The sequence below is a fragment of the Myiozetetes cayanensis genome, unplaced genomic scaffold, assembly GCF_022539395.1.
Source record: "Myiozetetes cayanensis isolate MyiCay16 unplaced genomic scaffold, myiCay2020 scf3, whole genome shotgun sequence".
Taxonomy (NCBI): domain Eukaryota; kingdom Metazoa; phylum Chordata; class Aves; order Passeriformes; family Tyrannidae; genus Myiozetetes; species Myiozetetes cayanensis.
In genome coordinates, this window is record NW_026087521.1 from 56,361,509 (window position 1) to 56,383,646 (window position 22,138).

General features: G+C 39.7%; 1 protein-coding gene across 14 annotated transcripts in view; it reads right to left on the bottom strand.

Annotated features, from left to right (window-relative positions):
• Positions 1-22,138, bottom strand: part of TBXAS1 (thromboxane A synthase 1) — a 266,105-nt gene that overhangs the window by 132,012 nt on the left and 111,955 nt on the right. For 13 of the 14 annotated variants that reach the window (XM_050324636.1, XM_050324632.1, XM_050324635.1 and 10 more), the window contains one exon: positions 20,785-20,837. In XM_050324636.1, the coding sequence (XP_050180593.1) occupies positions 20,785-20,837 (53 nt within the window). Of the gene's footprint in view, positions 1-10,207; positions 10,343-20,784; positions 20,838-22,138 lie in introns of those variants that run through there. The other variant, XM_050324638.1, reaches the window with a different exon arrangement.

A 22,138-nucleotide genomic window follows, 5' to 3' on the forward strand; every position in this document is an offset into this window, starting at 1 on the left:
AATCCTTTTCACCCCTCCCGGTTTGTTTGACCACAGCAAAATAGCTGTCTCTTAACAATCAAACTTTTATTCAGAATCCCAATAGGTGCATACAAAAGAGCTGACACCTCATTTTAAACAGGGGTTTGATCGCAGACTTTGGCAAAAGAGGATAATGCCCTACGTGCACCTTCTGCATGTACTTTGTAAAGTTTTTTTGGCATCAAAGAGACAAAGCAAGCTCTCAGGGCAAAGACCCAGCCACGAATACTGACCTCTCGTGCTCATACTTTGCTTTTCTCTTCCTCTCTCCAAGTTTATCAAGTTCCTTGTCACATTTAATGGTTAGTGACTGATGGTCCTGCAACACATAGTTTTTTACAGGGACCAATTTCCTGACACCAGATTCCAAATCACAATCAGAAGCCAATTATGTCTACCCAGATAGCCTTACTCTGACCAGGAAGAAGCACCACATGATACATCATGCAAAGCATGTGTGTGTAAGAGAGACACATTTCTAATTTATTTCAAACCTGGGAAATTGCAGAGCTCCAGCTCCTGTCCAATGGAATAACAGGCCAGTACTCACAGCAGGAGTCTTTATGTCACAGCGCACTTTGTGCTTGAAAGCATTCAGGACTAAAAATTTGGGACAGGAGCATCTCCTACTCAAGCTGCTTTTATGAGAAAGTGACTCACAAGCCAAGCTTATGCAAACAAATCTATTCATCATCCTCCAACTCAGACCAGTCACCCGAACTCCCAGTTCTGCTTCCACAGCTAAGCTCTTTCTTTTTTATTTACTCTTTTCTAACTTTCTAACTATAGGCACCTGCTTTTCCTTTCCTTATCCACTTATAAATAAGGGCAGAGAAGGAGAAGAGAAAAAAGATAACCTACAACCAATAAGTTGAAAATTCTGGAAAAAAAAATCTTAAATTGCTATTTAAGCAAAGTTCTGCCCGTTTTAAGGAATGACTGCTGTAAAGCACACACCACCATCTCTTATTGTATCCCAAACAGCAAAGGCCTTTTTCCTTCCTTTTTTCCATTCTCCTGTTTTCTGTATATGATCTCTCTAACCTTTTCTAGGACACAAAAAGAAGAGTGTGTGTATGGACATGCTTTGGAACTCAAGATCCACAGGCTAGAAGCATGACTTACATGATCTTCCCCTCAAGTTAAGGAAAAAGGACAGGTAGAACTAAGCATGAAACAAGATCATCTGAGCTATTTCATTTAGCCAACAGAAGCTCAGGACCTGCAAAGCCACCAGAAAGATGCTTAACTGAGTTTTAACATATTTAAAATCCTTTGCAGGATCAAGGCTTCAGTCACACACCAAGAGAATATCTCCTAACTAGGCATTTTGGGGTTTTTTCACTTCTTTTTCAAAATGGCATGTAAAAGATAAAATCCTCCTGAACAATAATCTATTCTTCCCAAGTAAATAACATAGTTCACCCCTGCCATGTAACTTCATTTTGATTCTGTATTACTACATAAGGATATCACCAATCTCACATAGACTTAGATTTATTATTGAGCAAAACCTGATATTCTTGTCAGATTTTAATAAATAAGAGTTTGAGAAAAACAAAAGCCTCTGGGCAACTGCATTGCAAATGGATTCATGAATAATTTAGGACAGCACTTTTTATTAACTTTTCTTGGGTTAATCTTTTCACGTGGCTCATTCACACACAAAAGTCCTACCGTTAGCTAGAGTACCATTACACTGCTTGACCCAACACTTTGTACTATTTTCATGTAGGGCATTCAGGGCATAATGCAAATGCTTGAGACTACCTAGCTCACTCCTGCAGAGAAGCAAGAACACATGCATGTAGTCTGGTATCCTCAGGGTGATGCAACTCCGTCCACATTGAAACACTTGTGGAAACACTTACTGCCATAGCAGTAAAAATAAATTTCATCACCCATGCACAAAGGCAATTTTCCTGTGTAGATGAGGCCTCAGTTATTTAAGTTATGCTGTTGGGGAAATTTCTATTATATTTCAGTTTAAACCACAGCTGTGCAAAATAGAGAAAAAATTCCACCTTTTGGACCAGTAGTTTTAGCTCCATTGGAAGGTGAGACAGGAAAAACCTGGTACCAGTCTATTAACGGCACAAGGACAGTGTCAGCTTCCTCCAGCAAATGAGAGTGCAGATCAGGAGCCGCTGCCCTAGCAGGCTGCCAGGGCAGAAGCAGGAAGCCCTGTGTTGCATCATCCTCAGGAGGGCCAGGCAAAAGTTTTTCACAAGTGTTCAACGGAAGGTATGGATCTATTCCCAGAAGTTATGGAAAAGGTAAAGGTTACCAAAGGGCTCACGGGTCAAGGAGATGGTCAGGTTACAGGATATTGAACAAAATGAATTGATCTTCATCCAAAGTGTTTTAACAACTGAAGATGCAATAAATACCAACTGCAGCAATTTGGTTCATAAGAAAAGAGAAGCACAACTCTTAACGCAATTAATGACAAGGGCAGAGACTACTGCCTTAGGTTCAGGTTTCACCCAGGATGTTGTAGTCCTCTTTACAATGATTTAGTAATTTAGAAAATGCATCTCTTTTTTTTTTATCTACAAGAATAAAAATCAATCTAGCAATGTTTTCTGCTCATGCACCACCATTGCTGGCTGCAGAGATGTGGCCTAGGTGTCTGAAACCACACCTAGTGCCTGCTGTGGCCACAGCAACACTCAAGCATGTCATCTTCCTTCCCAAGGTTTGCCAGGGAGTCCCCCAGAACGCAGATTTCTTTTCTCAGACTATGTAGCAGATCAATCAGCTACTTCTAATTTGAAAGACCAATCTAGCATTATCTTTTCTGTGCTCCCAAGATCATCCTGGCCACACTGCACGGTCATCAGCTGCCAACAGCATCCCTCAGATCCCAAGCCACCGATGTGCTCACAGCAATGTTACCTTGTTGTGCAGGAAAAGGTAAGAGCACATATAGTACCTTATGGCAAAGGGCCATATGTTTTTGTATAACACCCATGTGGGAAACACCTGCAACTCTTTCACCTTGTTTATAGTGCTGCTGTCAATTCAGAGAAGACTTTGATCTCCCTCTATTATCAGTCCCATGTTTTATAAACACATCATATTAATCATAAAACATATACATGCTGTTAGACGATTAAACAAGGCTTTGTTTTCTATGGTGTGGTCTGGCAAAGTACACAAAGATCATCTGCAAAGCCATATGAAAATCGGATACTTTGTTCTCTCCATCTTCCTCAGAGAAGAGCAACGAACAAAGGAAAAAGGTGGGAAGGGGAAGGAGAGGTATGGAAACATATACAGATACAGCGGGAAAGGCTAATTTTCTTAGGAGATATTTCCTTAAAAGAAGTTCCTCGATCACTCTGCCTCTTTTGTTTGGAGATACCCATTAATTGCAGGCAGAGAAATATAAAAACGAACAGCACACTGCTTGTTTAAAATAGGACTGAAGCCTGGCATTACTTACTTAATTATTTCAGAGCAAACTGATTTGTCATGAGCACTGTCCCCTTTCAGTGCTCACAGCCAGTTCAGATATGGTTGGATTAAGCGATAAATAATGAACAGCTGCAAAGTCCAAATACCATCTTCACAGAAAGGCTTATTTTGGGTTGAGAGGAAAGGAAAGGAGCAGGACAAATTTGTCAAGTACCATGAGTCCCATTATTATTTGTGTTATATTAGCAACTAGAGGCCTCCAAGGTCCCCGTGCCCTAATTTATTAGGAGAAATACATAAGTAGAAAGCTTATTCTAGGCCTGTGGAGCTTACAATTTAAATAACCTGGAGTGATGAACAGTGGGGAAAACAAACTATGTCCTCTATTTTCCATCTGAGGGATTGGGGGACAGGTAGGTACAGAGGGGAAAGGAATTGCCAGCAATCCAATTTTTTTTTTTTTCTGTTTTCACCCTGTGAGAACAGAGCTTCTCAGCTGCCACATACACCTGGAAATCCCACACCAGCTTTCTTCAGGAAAGTTGGGACCTAACTGCTATGCCATTTCTCCTGCTTCCCAGGCTGTGACTCTAGCTGGCCAGCTGCCTTCCTGGACTGCTTTTATAAAGCACTCACAAACTGAGTATCTCCAGATTAGAGAACTGGGAAACACACTACCACTTAAGAGAAGAAAAAGAAGACAATGCTCCAAAACCACAACACCCTAGAAACAGGTGAACTTACTGCACATGAAAATGAAACCGCAGTAGCACTGAGCAGCCTCAGGAATGGAAAAAAGTTTCAAAGCACAGCTCTGCCAACACACACACAGACACACACACACACCTCAGCCAGAGACTAATCCAACCCATTGTGTAAATTCATGGGGAAAAAAAAAAGACATGGCCACAGTGATTTCTATTTAAGAATAAATTGTTCCTCATTTCCTTTTTCGATGAACTACATTTCTTTTCATGTCGTGAAAGCTTTAAAATAAGCACATGGAACTATTAATTTAATTCCTGACTGTATTAAAAATACCGTGTAACATAAGATGCTTGCTCGTGCACACTTTCCACGCCGCTCTGTACGGCTACATCCACCTCTTTGTCCACATACCCGGGATTAAAAATGCTATCTTCTACATACCAACAACCTCTGTGCTATCTCAGACTTGCACCTTGCCAAAAGGCCTCTTGCTTTCTGACATGCTTAAGGAAGTATCAAAAAAAGGAAGAAAATTCTGGGATTATTTATATTCTCCCCACCACTAAAAGCACAGCTATTTTTAAAGGAAATCCTCCCTCGTCAGGTGCAGCAAGAGACTTGTGGTATCAAAGTAGTATATTTAGGGTTGACAATAGGAAGGAGGGCTGATTGGGGCCATTACAAGGTACAGAGCTGGTAGAGTCTTTCAAGTACCTTACCAGGGTGCAAAAGAGATCTATTTCTGGGCATCTCTAACCCCAGGGTTTAGCAACTTGAGGTGTCACACACATTTACTAATCCCTTCCCCCTTCCAAGTGAGCAGTGCAGGAGACACAGACTCTGCATGGCTGTGTTAATTCATTCATGAAATGAAGTAGATGACATTTACCCACATATAAGAAATGACAGAGATTAAATTAAGCTCACAAAGTGCCATGAAGAGGAAAAAAACCCCACATCTGAATTATACAAGCATATTTAGCAATCTATGTCCATTTGGTTTTTGAAGGAAATCTGAGTCCAGATCTAAGTACAAAAACTCATGCCCATGTCCAGAGGCTGGGAAGAGAATCAGCAAAAGGGATTCAGCAAAATGGACAGGGATAACAGAATTGTTCCTTTTCTCAGTTCGCGTGGGCTGCAGCAGAAGCTGGGCTCCACAGCAGTGCACAGCCACGGGGTCCTGGCCTGTGCTCCTCCACAGCCAGGGAGTTGCTGCTTCCCAGGGCTGGCAGGGGTTATTTTTATCCTGCCAACTGGGCTAAGATGATTGCCACCACCACCGCCACTCCGTGTGCTTGCATCATACCACTAGTGCTGATTAGCTACATCAGTATTCCACTTCATTAATGCGAAATGAAAGCTGTAAATAGGGTGCTGCTTTTATAGGATGCTGCTGGAAACGAGAAGTACTGTGATATTAACAAGAAACCAGTTGCTCCCCTCCCATGTAGGGTGTGTGGTGCTATCGCGACCGGGTGACACAGAAAGTGCTCACAGCTCTTCACCTCAGTAAGAGTGCCAGAAGAAGGTTTCTAAAACTTTTCCCATGGTGTTTCCCACCAACCTTGGACTGTATTAGTCTGTGTTTTGTTACCCGTGTTTAGACTGTGACATTTTCACCAAAGCTTGTTTTGTCTGCACTCACTAAAGCGCAGTATGCCTGACTGACCTCATGTGACGGTGCAGCAGGCGTTTCCTGTGGGTTTCAGCATATTTCTGTGCTTGGCCTTTCTGCTGTTTTTTGAGATGCAGCATGAGAGCAGTCTCATCTCTTGCACCTAATTCAGTACTAAAGTACTCTTTTGCCATATCCTAAGGGAAAAACCATCAGGCTGCTATTTGCAGAACACTGGAATATCATCTCTAGGGAAGGCTACCTCTGGGAGACAACAAACTTTCTGTGTCTCTAAACTTTACTTACTGTTATGAACACAGTGTTCATTTGTATGGATTTGTATGAGTCTATTATTTGTATTCAACATTGCTACCTATTTTGATCAGTGCAGTGATGCAGTGAAAAGAAAAAATCTACAATATGGCTGAGGAGGATAAGTAGACAATGTTACTTGGTCTAAAGAAGAGTAGTGTCTTCTCCTCCTCGTTTTGGTTTTTTTTTGGTTTGGGTTTTTTGGGTTTTTTTTTTCCCATACTGGGAAGGAGAGGAATCTGCTGAGTGCTTATCCTGATTTCTAGTCAGGAGCTCTAAGCAGTTTTCCTTGACAGGCAGGTAAGCAATTTCTGGGAAACAACAGGCAGCATTACCCTGACACGGCCACAGCCATTTCGTACAAGATAAATGGAGACAGAGCAGTGCACTTGAAGAAGATGAGGGATAGGACTGTGATGCTACATCGAATAACATGACTGAGAGAACACGTAGAAGAGGGGCCTGCAGTGCAGGGCTGCTTTCTAGCAAAGAATGGGGGACCTATCTGAACAGGTGACTGTGAAGCCAAGGAGGACTCTCAGTGTCCCAGAAAGCAGGGCAGCGTGTGTGTGACATAGGGTAGGATCCAAAAAACTTTGGGGACAGGGGACAAAAGAAGGAGAACATATGTGTGACCATACGGAGAAAACAAAACAGGAAGGAGGTCAAAGGATTTAAATATAATTTGTGATACTACGACATCACAAGATACAGCAAGTGATAAAACAGGTTGACTATAATAAAAGCACAAGTGTAATAAAGTTGTTGCTTACGTGCCCATCACTAAACCTCATATAAGCAAACACAGTTCAGGATGACTAAAACAAAACCATGTGATCTGACTTCTGCCTCTCATAAAGCATTTCTGACCACGACAAAATTGAGGTTTGTATTATTTTTCCTCCCTGAGACCTGACACCAGGGTACACTGAAAAGCCATCTACAACTCTGCATTTCTGCAAACTTCATCTCATGTATACTTCACTTATCATGACCAGAACTCAGCTGCGACTGGAGTTTTTCACTTCTCCGGTTTTGGTTACCCATTTTAGCCCTGAAAGAAAGAAAAGGCTTTTGGGAAACACTGAGTATCTCCACCTGCTGAAAAGTCATGTCGTCCTCATACGTATCTTCAAAAGCAGCATTGAGAACAGAAGCATTCAAAATCAGTAGGCTCTTTCTGCTTGTTTTAATTCTGCACTTTAATTTCTTTATAGTCAAGACAGCTAATCTGCCTCCTGTAAATAGGATCAGAAGTGGTGGATGATACAATATTTTATTTTTGAATGTACTTGAAACAAACACGTAAATAATTGTCTTTCAGTCTACTCCTTCTTACTGGCATTTTGATCTTAAATCAGTTAGAGAGTTACATTACATTGCTAGCCACCTCTCTTAATTCCTTTGCTCTGCTTATGTTAATGCAGATGCACGCATTTATGAAATAATAGTCTTAATACTGGAATATTTTAATTCTTCAATAATAGATAAGACTAAATAGACTGATTTTTTTTTTTACATCATAAACATAACGGACTGAGTAAGACAAATTGCATTTTGTGTAACTACACATACATAGACTGTTCTGTAGAATGAGAAATGACACTTTGACTTGGTCACGGTTACTAGCCTGAAATTACCCAAATTTTAAGCAAATGAAAGCAGGGTTTCGTGAGTGGGAAGCAATGGGCAACCCACTCATTTGGTTTGCGTGCGATAACGACACAGATCCCAGCCAACAACGGACAGCCCGACTCAGGAAAGGAAAGGTTTGCCAGACTGGCCATCGGGGGGACAGTCACTGGGACTTGCTTTTCTTTCACAATCTGCCTGAAAAAAACCCACATGTCGAAACAAAGGAAAAAAAAGAGATAGTAACCACCTACTCCTGGGAATGTACTTTTTTATGTTACAGCATACAACATACACACAGGAAAGAATAATTTTTTACCTATAGAAGCATGTACTTTTTCTATACATTCTTAGGATCTACACACACACACACAAAACCATTTATTTTGTTAATGCATTATTAAATGTACACTAAGCCAAATAAAAGTAATTTCCCAGTGCTTTATGCATTTATCATGAAACCACTAGCAGAATTCTTTACAATAAAAATGCTAGCAGTACACATGACCAACCTAAATTACCTAGGGAAATGGCTAATATCTGACCATGTGGAAACATTAGAAAGCAGGGCTTTGTTATGGGCTAGAAGGAAAATAAATAGATGTATTTTCTTACAGAAAAATTGCAATGATAAAAATATTTTTAATAGTGAAACAGTACAGCTCCAGGAAATTTTCCTGAATCAATTCAATCTGTGTCGTGCTGGACTTTAAAAACCCATTAAAAATAACCATGATAAATTTCTCAACCTCTTTGAGTGCACCACGCAGAAGACAAAGGAAACTGCAATTCAACAGGGATAGAAAAGAAAGAAAAGAATGGAAAAACCTGATAGCTTGTGTATCAGCAGTAACATCCTCACTAACATTAGTGAGCAATTCTGCACCACAAAGGACAAGAAGAGCAGGAGTGATGTGTACAGCTGACAATGGCACTCCAAAGTAATGACTTCCAGGAAAATCTGCTGCTACAAATGGACAATACACTGCTGAGAGGTAGTTGAGTCACAAGTTTCATAACATGTCAAAATATTTCAGCCAAAAAATGAATTTACCAAAATCCAGGATGTATACAGCTCTGGTAAAGTAACTATGGGGATAACATCCTACAAACAGCTAATACACTCACCTGGTTTTAATTATTAAACTTCCCTGAAATCCATGCACATTCAGGGATTTTGCCCCCCCACATTAAATGTGTAGTCATGAGATACAGATCATGTTTCAAACACTAGTATTAGTAAAAGCACGGCCTAGTTGATCTCTTTTGCATTTACCATGTTGTACGTATCATCAGTTGTAACAAACACACTTCTTTTGTTGCTCTCTTTTTTTGGGGGGAAGAAAGGGGCAATGGCATAACAAATAGCATATGCATCACTGTATCATGAAACAACCCAAATCCTCAAGGACTGAAGAGTACATTAACCGTCTCTTCCACAGGCATAACCTTTCACCTTCACCAGCAGGTCCTGTTCACCTACCACCTTCTACTGACATCCAGCTAGAGTGCAGCCTGTCACACTGGTGCTGGCACTGCATCTGCATTGCACACCTTTGAGTTCTCTTTACAACTGCATTAAACAGCTGTCCCAGGCCCATATGTGGCTGCCTGGGGACATGAGTGAGATGTAGGCTCAAGAATTTCTCCCCTCTGCCTCAGTAACAGCTGCTTGGCTAAAGACTGCAGGACTCCCATAGACCTGCCTCATTTTTGAGTCAATGTTATCATTCAACACCACTTTGTTATGTTACTCCCCAAACCCTCTGGATCTCCGGAGTCGGATGGAGCAGTTTCCTAGAGCCCTTTCCTCAAAATAGTTGAGCATACATGAAATAGCAGTTGTACTTAAGATTTCTGAGTAGAACATTTCTGAAACAAAAATGACATTTTTAATTGCTTAGTCTACCTAGAAAAAAGGAAAATCTATTAGATTTTAACACAGACCAAAGTAAACAATATTCCCTCTAAATATAAAAGGTATTGGGGCAAGTTCAAGCAACTTGATCCTCACACAACTACAGAGGTATAGCAGAGGTACAACCCACTGAATCTATTCATAACTGCTATAAACAAAGCAAAAAAAGTAATACAAGCACAACTGTAGGATGAACCATCACTGAAGTAAATATATTGATCTATCAAAAATGATTGAAGACTGACAATAAAAGGGTTATAAATTCTTAGAAGAAAGAGAAAGTAAAAAACCACACAACCAACCCACTGAAAAACTCCCACCTACATTCACAGGGAAAAATGGACTGGAATAATAAAACACAATGGCAGTGCCTGTACATCTTTGATAGCTGCCCCTCCCAAAAGCCGGAACAATCCTGCTATAAACCAAGCAAATGAAAATGTAAATGCATGAGCAATTGTCTGGGGGATTCAGATGCTTCGTGTCCTGTAGGCAAAGAAGGAAGGAGAAAAAAAGGTAGGAAAGCAAAAGAAGGCACCACTTTTAATATTTGTAATTATTGATCATGCTCTTCTCACCTGGAGCCTTTTAAATCCAGCAGAGACCTTCCAGTTAAACACACAGGACTGCCTGCACTGCACGTTTAGCACTGACAGCAACACACGCTTGTCCTCTGACCTTGTCACAATCCGCTGCTTCCACTCCACCAGCAGGAGGGTCAGCCTGTGGATTTTGGGGGTGCCAGCCAGTGCCAACAGAGATGCCTGCAGAAATCCAGGGTTCAAAATGGCAAGCTCAGATGAGGCACAGGATTGGGAAATACACTGAACGCAATGCCCAGACCAGTCCTGTGGGTACATATAAACACAGCAGTGTATCAAAGGGGTTTTAGGGTCTCCTTGAAGGCTTACAAGTATTTGCATATTTTGGTAGCTTCACAAACTTGATTCTGTTCTTCACTACTGATGAAAATCCAATTGCATTAATTACTGGGCAAAAGCAAATAAAATGCCACTGATACAGAAGAAAAGATGGGTCTGTAGTAAGAATAACATTAGGTACTTCAAATATTAATCATCCCATTTTGCAGTATACTTCTCTGCTTCAAAAATAAAAATTTAAATTATTTTAATAGAATTTAATATTTAAGAGCTAATGCCTTTCCATTTGATGTTACATTACCATCTGACCTACTTTAACATTTGTCTCTGTACTGCATTTGCAGAACGTACTTTCTCTTTCTCCTGCCCCATACATAGCTTATTTCCTACTGCTCCAAATGGACAGTCAGTGGACATATAAAATTGTTAGGTAATTGCTTTGGTAACATTTTGCTTTGGCTCTTCAAACAGAGTATTTCATAAGATGTTCCATGCAATAAAAGGTCCCAAAGAACCAAGATCCTCTCATAATGTCACTCTGAAAGACTCTGCAGCAATTCCCAGTGTTCTTGCCAAAATCCTTTTTCAATGAAATAGGTTCCAACATCGACAAAAAAGCTTAGATTATTGCTGAGTGATAAAATGTCCGCTGCTATCCCTTACAGAGTCAGAACATTGCTCCCAGCTCACTTCTTTTTCTGTAAACTACTTTAAGAGGGCTGGGTATATCTTAAAATTTACTGTACAAAACCTAATTTTATTCAATAGGTACCATCATCCAAAAAATGAAGTTATATAACATGAGAGAGACCTAAAAAATTGGGGCAAGATCCTCAAATAGCCATGACTCTATGCCTTTAATGGAGCTACACTGAAGTAAGCAATAGCTTGAAGGTCCAGACCACTTTTTTTAGTCTTGTTTACATGGGGGAGAGAGGAGATTCTGGGACAAGACATGATTTGAATCTTAATAAAGTTAGACTAGAAAAAACTCCTATGGGAGTACACCCCTATAATGGCTGGGGGAGATGGTCACTCTTTTCCCTGATGTAGTTTATGTCATTCCAGAACTGCTATGTCTGGACATGAGAGGTTTTTTGACATTAGTATAGATGTTTAATTATACCAGTACAATTTTATCAGTATGACTAAAATAAATCCTCCTTCAAGACAAGCCTTCAGGTTTAGCCCTGAAATGTACCTGAGGGAAAGCAAGATTCACAATCCCCAGGGTAATGGTAGTTCAGCTCATTCCATGTACCCCAAACTAGGAAAAAAAAAATAAACAGAGTAGCAGCTGAAAACAACTTCTTCTGCAGCAGGCTATACTGTTGCCTATTGCCTGATGAAATCATACCTAGTTCACTATCAGCAAAAGGTCTGACACAAAGCAGACTCTCCAGGGAAAGAAGAGAGGAAGTCTAACAGAGAAAAAGGGTAATTTGAAGTTGGTGCCAAACCAACAAAGAAAAAAGAAGATTTTTGTTTCCCTTACTGCTAATAAAACATAGTGGACTAAAATTGATCCCCAGACTAATAAGGTAGAGGAAAAACAAAAACCTATATATGTCAAAACAATAAAAAAGTAATGAAGAGATTTATGGAATTACATAAAAACCTTGGAATGATGTTAAAATTGTCAGCTCACGTTACTGTTTTCAACTCAAAACGGTTAAGAAAAACAGGGAGCAATAAAAATTAGAGCATGGAGGAAAGATAGCATAGGGCTAAAGAGGATGGAAAGAAGTAAGAGGAAGAAAACAAAGCCAGAGCAAATATTTGGGGAGGGAAAGAGAACAAGAAAAGCCTGAATACAAAGCCCACAAGTCAAGGTTGTCAATGTAAAAAAGAAAAACAGAATAAACCCCAACAAAGTGGTGGTACCATCAAAGGACAACTGGCAGCACTTGATAGGAAATGCCTCCATAGGTACCTGGCAAAGTGTAGTTATCCTCAAAAAGGAAAATATGACTATTCCTAAGAAACTAAATAAGAGATATCCCCAATCACTTCCTGTGCATTGCTTTGGTTTCCCAAGGGTCTTATCTAAGGGCTTCCCAGCATGGGGAGAGAGGGTTTAATCAGCATCTGCATCCAGAAGCTCTCAGCAGATGGACATGAGAAGGGTCAGAGACATGGATGCTTCAGCCTGTGCTTTGTTCGTAGACAACAGCACATATCACAAGCTGCTGATCTGTAGTTTCTTCTCTGCATCCTTTTCCAGACCCCAGTGTGGGATATGTGGGAAAGGGAAATCCATCCCTATTGCTTGATGCTTCTCATGGCACATGACAAATAATCACAAGCTGCTTTTGGATTTCTTTGGGCTGCAGGAAAGAAAGGTAAACTGGCAGGAGGGAGCCACCTGGAGAGGCAGTAACTTGACTCTCCTGTGAAGTGCTGGATGACCAAGGGGGTCAGGAGGAGCTCCTTAGTTGAACATTAAAGTTGATTTGCTTCAAAGTCTGCCAAGAAAGGGAAGGACACACACACACGTTGGGAGTCATGATGCATTTTCCTCCCTTTATGCAGCATGAGGGGAAACAACTGAGGAAATTCATTAAAAAATTACCATGTGTGGCACAGGGAACACCAGTTCATAATCAGATACAGAGTGAGTGAAGTCAGAGACCATTAATAGCTACTGAACATTACATATTGCATGTATCCACTTCAAGTTTGCATCAACACTTCTGGGTGCTGTAGGAAATTCTAATGAAAGCATTTGATATGCACAGCAAAATCTACAATGCTGCTGTTTTCCCATACTTTCTAGAAGGATTGGTATATTGAAAAAGTGCCTTAGATTTTTCAGTCTTTTAAAAGGCTTCCTCCTTCTTTCCAAATGGTGGAAAGTGGGGAGGGGGGGAAATTACAAGGTGGACTTTACAGCCTGTTAAGAAGTTTAACAAATATAGGCTCCAGTAAATAGTGAAGATGGTAGAGCAAGGTGAAATTAAGTCTAGGAAACTAGTTTTTGTAACTCGGAATATTTCCTCCCTCTTCCTTGAATGAAGATGATGCAGTCTGCTATGCAGGTGCTCATCACAAAGGTGTAACATCATAAGAAGAGGCAATCTGTTTAACAGTCTCATTCCAAGTCCTTTAAAATGATAATTTTTAGCATTAATTAGCTAAGAAGCAGGCAGTAGAGATCAAAGATCACCTGTGCTGTATATTTACTGTAAAACAATCCTTGGACACCATGTTCTCAAAAGAAATTTCACTTTTCAGATAATCCTAACCTGGAAACTACAAGTACTGTGCTTTAACAGCTAAATGATGTGCAAGGAAACAAAGGAAAGAAGAAACACTTCCACAGAAGCAAATGGAGCTGAAACCTCCTCCTAGCCAAGGCTGCTACCTGAACACGCAGAAGCATACCAAGATTAAATCAGGTTCCTCAGAGGCTAAGATATGGTACAAGGGCCTGCTCTCTGCTTCCATTGTCAATCCTAGGAACTGACCCAGCTCTGGACACTCTCACAGACCCTTCCTGTGTCCAGCCAATGCTGTCTCAGTGGAGCCATACTAACAAAGAGATTTTCCTCTGCTCAAACAGCAATTTGCAGAAGCTACGATCACAGCGGTTTCCACGCACCGTAAATACAGAAACAAACATCAGAAACACAGTGCAGGTGACAGGCAATGTCCTTTGCTGCCTTGCCAAGGGCACATAAAATCTCATCTGTCTCACAGGGTTGGATTTCACACTCTTTCCAGAGGTGTAAAAGATTACATCAGGTCTTTGACTTACACTGGCTTAAACAGCTGCAGTAGAGTCATGGAGCAGTCTTTCATGGAGGAAACAAACTTGGGAATAAGCACAGCAGTGAGCACATGTCTGCAGCTCAGCCACCCCAGGGCAACATCTGGAGCCTCAGGGTGCAAGAGCTTGGCATGCAGAAGAAGTTACCACTTGCACCAAACATTTTCATCCAAACGGTTTTGCCTGCACTGAGGGTTGGGACTGCGACATTTTCGTGGGCTTTTGAGTCTCTGTCTGTGAATACATAGAACACAAGTGTCCCTGGACCTTATTGGGACAGCAAGAGGCTGTAGTAACAAGTCAAGAGTCATCACAGATGCTCAAGTGGCACAGTTCTCACACATTAGATTTGTCTACGGCTAAGAGCCACTCATTAAGGAATACCTTCAACATTACTAGTAACTAAGCATCAATTTGCAATGTTCCAGAGACCTAAGCACATTTGAAACATGCCAGAATTAAACTAGTCAACTAATTTACCATAAATTTTGCCAATAAACTGCAGCCCACAGGTCTGCATATGGAGAATGTAAAATACTCCATAATGACCACAAAAATTATCACAACTGTAACAGTAACACTAGACTCCAATTCTCAAAACAGTGTGGTATGCCACCTTTTGGGTAAATCTGTACGCATCAGTCCCATGGAAGGTTATGTTTTTAAGACAATTAGCTCTAGAGACAAGTGGAGAAACTGATGACGATATACCCATAAGTAACTCATAGGAGTTCCAGCAGCTTGATTTAATCACTGGAGCTAACTATAACCAATACCTAATTATGGTTTAGTGTGGGGATTCAGGTGGAGATGTAGGATTGCACCATGACGTCTGCCCTGGAACTTTTGCCAGGACTATTGTTGGGATTCAGTTATTTTTTAAAAGAAAACTTGAAAAACATAGAGTACTATTAACAAGTTTTAAAAGATATAATTAAAGGGGGAAAAAAGGAAAGGAGGGGTCTGAAAGTTTAATTTAAGAACATTAAGATTCTCCTATTGTTCTGTCCATTTTTGAGATAATATTTTCCATTTCAGAGAGAATGGTTAACACATTACACAGAGAAGCAACAAAATTGTCTACATGCAAAAACAGGGTGGGGAAGGAAAAAGAAATATTTTTCTCCCCATTAAATTCTTCCAGATACAATAGAACTAGGTGTTTATGCGTGCCAACAGTAGTAAAAATATTTTTAAGGCACAAATGTGATTGGTTCTTTTATGGCCCTGATTCAGCAAGGTAGACAGATTTCTGCCTAACTTGAAGCATGTTGACTAACACCATTGACTTCAGTGGAACTACTCATGTGCTCAAAGTTTGGCACATGTTTAATGGTTCTGCTCTGCTGTATCTACAATTTGCAGGTATTTAAAGGGAGAAAGAGATAACTCTAACTCACAGCAGCAATTCTAGGGCTGATCAACGATCTTCTAGAGTCAAAGGACCTTATTGAAACACATAGAGGAGAAGACAGTGGAAGAAAATAAATCTTGGTAAAATAAATCTTGCTGGAATACAAAAGACTTGACACTGGCAAAAAAAATCTATCATTCTTTAAGGCAACAAAAATTCAGGTAAGTTAGACTACCATAATTCCCTATCAGGTTACACATGAAACAGAGATTATGAAGACCTACAGATCAGCAACAGGAAACTTGTTTTTCCCTATCCTTGCCCAGCTATGATTTTCTTTAACTGAAATAAGAAAAATAAGTTCTTTAAAATATCAGACTCAAGGAAGGACCACAAGAGGAGGTAATAAGTCCATTAGACCCCCCCAGTGATAAAGATGAAATAAAACAGGATAAGATTGTTTCATAAGAATAAGTTATTTCTTTACATGAGCCTTGAGAAACAAAGATGATAATACTTGTCCTGGGATTACTTTTTCCACAGAAAGCAAAGTAAGGCTTGAAATAGAGAGGTTAAAAAAACCTTTGTGAAATTAAAATAGCAGTAAAGATACTGTTTCTTCAGTTAAATTAGCCACATGATGAAGACATATGCCTCTCCCTGCAGGAGGAGATCCTGCTCTATTCACCTTGGCTTTGTCCTAAAGTGTCTGATGAGGGCAGAAGGAAAGAAAAGTCTTTGAAAAAAGTTCCGTAAGCCTAAATCCCAGAAGTACACGTCCCTCTTCCATCCCCAAAAGGGGAAAGCTCCAAACAGTCACAGTGACTAACCAGTGTGCCTCAGCTCTGATACAGAGGCCAGAAGCAGCAGCAAGAAAAGACTGTTTCTTGTTCACAACTGTTTGGTTATGGACTCATCTGCAGAAATGATAACTAGTACCATCTGTGGCGGCATTTTTTAGGGAGAGGAGAAGTCAAGCCAGAACAAAGTCTGGCTGCATAGACTTCTGAAAAGCTGTCAGCTGCCAGTATAGTTTACAATCACAACTCACCCCTGGACACATTTCAAGTTAGTGACTGGCTCCATGATCTATCCTAATCCTTTAAACCACCCAATCATTTAAGTAACCAGGCTTCATCTTGGTTTCAATAATAATTTCTTAGGAAATCATGTAAGGAATATTAGGAAGTCTTTAAGAAAAAGGAAAAAAAACCCAAACAAGCAAAAGACCCAAAAACCAATAAACCATCACACACTGATCAGACCTTGAGTAATCCTACAGACACCTTAAGAAAAACTGCCTATCCTATTTTAAGCTGCTTTCTGTGTAATACATAAAAATGTGCTGAAGTAACCCACTGCAAAAGAAGATAGTCTTTATACAGAAATGGAGCTCCATTCACATCCATGTTTTCACAAGATGCTTGAGGAATGCATGCACCTTGACCTGCTTCCTGTGGTGCTGTGCTGACTCCGGTATGCTTATGCTGGAGTCCAGCAGAGGCTCAGCATGGGTAGATGTAGTTTGCTGATGGTGGTTTTATTGGGATTGAGAATGGTTTACAACTGAATCTTGTCAGAAATGTTCTCATTAATTCCTCCCCACATTAAGAAAATGCAGATTTCGATCTTCTTGCCTCCCTTTCCCAGTTCACAGCCTGACAAACCTGAACTCCAACATCCCAATTGTCCTCTGCATTCTAGAGGTGGTTTAATCCAAACTCCATCCTCTTGCTACTTCTAGACCCATCTCTTCATCTCTGCCTTACTTGTTTTTGTCCTTTTTAGAGCTTCTACTACATACATCTTCAGACTCCTCACAGTAGGTTGAAGTTGAGTGTTAAAGTGAAGGAAGAGTAAGAATAGGGTTTGACCTGCTGCAAGCTGTTTCCGATGCAAAACAACATGAAGAAAGAGTGTCACCCCACAAATTGCACTGAATTTTAATCTGTTCTCACTCTGATTATGCACATTGAGGTCTGTGTTATGAACTCTTACATTCTTCCCCACATCCAAATGCATTGCTATAATTGCAGGCAGAATAAGTTCATTCATCCCAAAGCAATCACCTGCCCACTTGGTGCTGTATCGTATTTTCTACCTTCACTGGTAGTATGTTGTTGGGCCAAGAATATATTACTTATTTTGGCAGATTTCTTTAACTCTAAATCTGCCATACATGCTTGCAGTGCTGCAAAGTCACAATGATGCAATTGCAGTAGAGTGGCCAAACACATATGAAGTGTATATATAAAGTAAAATTAACTCACTGTCTCTATACCTCTGCTCACATTGCAGCAGTTGCTTTTCTGATTCCATAAAATACCCTCTTTATTTCTCCTCTTCAACCCAGGAGCTCTTTGTTTCTCTGTCTGCTCTTACCACTTATTTCTGATCAGCAGCCATAACCTACAACTGAAATGGAACAATTGGATGTGGTGGAGGTGAAAATAAAGTATCAAAACATCAATATTCATCAAAAAAATAAGTGGTGTAAGTGATTAATTTCCGCAGAAAACAGGACTACTCTCCTGCAAAAGACTTACATGAAAAGGAGAATATTCAAGGCAAATCTTAACAGGTATCATTGTTTTCCAAATAGGATATTTTTCAATTTTACTTCGTTATGGAGAAATAGCACATATATTTAAAAGAAAGCATTTTTATAGAAGGTACTCTGAACTATAGCAAAACCAAAGACTACCACTCTGTTGCAGGATCTCTTAAGAAGTCATGTCAGTGTTTGGATTCCCTGTTGAATAGAAATGCTCCATCTCAGAGCTGTTTGTTTCTGCCTTGGCCTCCATCTTGGGCCACCTCTGTATGAAAACAGTTTTCACTGCACACACTCACAGCTGATGACTGTTTGCATTGTCTCTCTCTATAAAATACCAATACCATCACCTCTCCTTTGGATTCACACACAGGAGCGAAGGGAATAAAAAGCTTTTGTGACCTACAAAAGCCTTACTTGAAATAATTCTCTACGACTTCAGGCCTTTTGGAATGGAAGGGATATATTGTTTTGACTTGATTAAAGCTGAAAAGTTGATTTGACATCCTGTTGTCAAGGAAACCAATTCACACACAAAAGAAAACAGTTGTGATGGTATCATTCAGACTATTCAAGTGACCTTAGAAAGAAAAAACGGCTTCAGTTCCAAAGATTTGTATTCAACTCACTTCACCACTGTAGAAATAAAGATCATTGCTCTTTATGCTTATTGGAAAGCAGTTTTCAATCTGGGAAAAGAAAAATGCCACATCTTCTTCCATCTGCCAGATCCAATACTTTGCTGGGGACTATACACATAAACACACCTACCATTTATTTGCCTATTTCAAAGGACCACAGAAAGAATCATACAGAAGACTTATAGGGAAAGAGAAGGAATTTCTTTAGTTGACAGGACTATGATAAATACCCCCTGACACATACCACACCTATTGAACAGCAGTTCACGAGCCAGGTTTTAAAACATCCTCCTTCAACTACACATAGACCTTACCTCGAACACAGTATCGTTTGCATCCAGCTTTGTTTTCCTGGGAGATACCAAAAAGCGGCATTTTTTTCTCTTCCAACCTCCTAGGTCCCTCACAGATTGAGTTTTCCATGCATGCAATAAATGAAGTATACCTGTGCTCAATCTGCTCATGCTTCCTGCCTACAGAATCCAAAGAGGCAGAGCTGTCCTGGCTGACCACTACCATCACCCAGCTTTGCAGTCCATGCAAGTCTCACAGAGGTTTCATTCCTTAACAGCTGTGAGTAGATTGGAGAAATGAAACTTTCTATCTCTCACACACTGTAATTATACATCTCTTTCTCCAATGATACAGCCTCTGCCTGGCTGAGTGAGCAGATAGATGACTAAATAGCAACTTGTCTCAAATTCAGCTTGGGAAAAAACAGGCATGATATTAATAAGGAGGGAAATATACTGAGGAATAGATGCCAGTGTTCTTACATTATTGTCATTTAAGGGCATCACACCAAAGGTCACAGAGATAATACGCCTCAGTCATTTTCCATTTGTTGCACAACATACAAATTGCCACAGCATTAATGAATATCTTTTCCCACTCGTGGCCAGCCAAGGCACTGTATTATTTCCTCTTAGACAAGCACCTAACCCTTGGAATTCATTATTTTCATCACTTCTTGCAGCATTTTCTCCTTAGGGCTGAGCATAAATGCCACAAGGCGACTGTGACTGGAGCATCAAACGCTTCGTATGCCTGGGTCTGACTTCCTTCTGCTGGAGCTTTTTTGCTGGAAGAGCATACAAAGCATATCGGTATCTTTTATGATCAAATGTGTATACACACAAACATTCATATATGCTCTCTTGCAAGTGTCTTAAAGCCCTTGCAGACCACAGCGGGGGTGGGGAGAAAATGACATTTTCTGTACTTTGTGGATATTGCTTGATAGCTATATATTGAAATAATAGTTATGCTACAAACACCAAATAACCACAGCAACAGAAGCTACCACGAAATAACTGCATTTCCACTTAAAACGATGACAAGTGGAAAGTAGCTATTGGAACAGAAATGACATTCACAGAAATGTGGAAGGGCTTCTCTGAAGGGATATACTGCTTAAACCCTCTTTACTTCTAATAAACTGCTAAGATAGCACAGCTGAGCTATATAGAGCTATATAGAGAGGAATGCCTCATTTCTAATCTATACTTCATTGTATTTGAAGTCGAGGAATTTTGCATAAATATAGATAGCAACAGCTGAACCAAATTCCTACTATTTCATAAACTAAATGAGGGTTTTTTAAGATGACAAATTATTATTTCCACTGTTCACTGTAAGTATAAAGAATATGCAGATGAAAAGAGAATATTGAAGGCTGGTAGCTTTGTACAGTTCTGAAAAGGACTAAACGTTATGTGCATAATTAAAATAAGAAAGAGAAGAATGAAGTCCAACACCAAATGATGAACTAAGATAAGGCAAGAGTACTTGCTGCATGTAATCAAACCACCTCCACCTCTGTCCCCCAGGCTGAAACAGTGCACTCTGCATTTTAATGAACATCTTATCTTGGTATTTTCTCCCCTCCCACCCAACAAACTCAAACAGCCAGAGCCAGCCAGGAAAGAAGAAAGCTGATGGCACTGCTAAGCTTACCCACAAACAGGTCCATATTCCGTAATGAGTTTTGTGTGGTTTTCCCAAAAACCCTGGAGAAAAATAAAAATAACAAAGTGGTTTAGAACAGTACTTAACAGAAACTACTTTACTCAGTGCTGCTAACACTCACACAAAGCTCTGAACCTCATCCAGGGGAACCACGGTATTAACTCATAACCTCACCTTTCTCCTATTGTCCATATGTGCCATGCATAGAGTCTAGAAATGGCAACTGAAAAGGAAAAAAAAATCCCAACCCAAAATAATACCTGAAAATCCCTGAAACATGTTTTCATCAAGATTTTACACTCCAAAATCTGTTATCATTTCATGATTTATTTTTTTGAAACTAATTTTGTCATTGGTGTCCTCACTCAATTTTTTTCAGATACGTGAATGGATGGAAAAACTGACAGAGAAATTAACAGAGGATAAGTAATTGACTTACTGCACAAAAGAGAAACACAGGGAATGTGGTTAGATCATCTTGATTTAGTTTTAGTCACATTATTTAAAAAAACCCACCAAAACAAACAAACCAAAACCAAAACAAAACACAAACACAAACAAACAAAAAAAAATCTGCAAAGTCGGAGTTTAGCACAAGGCAGTCACCAAAGACACTCTGCAGAATAGTAAGCAGATATATTTTTAAAAATTTTTAGAATTTTTCCTATGTTTCATTGTCATAATTGATGCAAACTGGTAGCCATTTATCTAAATAAACCTGCCACTCTAGTAAACTGTTAGTGTCCTAAACGAATCCAAATTGATTAATCTAAAGAAGGTGTGCAAAATATATCCCCAAAAGTGAACATAAAAAAATTCTGTTTTAATGAAACTACAATATTTGAGAATCATGCTCCATTGTGTTTGTAACTTGTCTGTGGAAAAGATAACACATTTAACTGCATTAATCTGCATTTCTTTCACTTCAAGAAGTCTATCATGATTTATCTTCATTTCTAAGAGAAAATTTACTAACAAAGTAGAATACTTATACCTCATATTGAATCTTTCTTATTTTTTATGACATACAGCAGGTATTAGCTAGCACAATATGAAATTCTGTAAGTACATCTACTGCTGACATAAATAAACAGACCATGAAATGTGTGTATGCTACGAGAGCATTTTACCACACTAAGCACAAGAAAATGTGGTAATCAGAAGTAGTTATCTGACCTTGGGTGCTAACTTATCACTCAAATCAGCAAAGCACTTACCACCACCTGCAGTCCTCAATTCTGTTTAATTCTTATAGTATGGTTGTGCTTTTTAGTTATTTTTTTTTAACCCTGGACTTGTAATACTTTTATTCTGTAGGACAATACGTCTCCAGTTTGGAGGC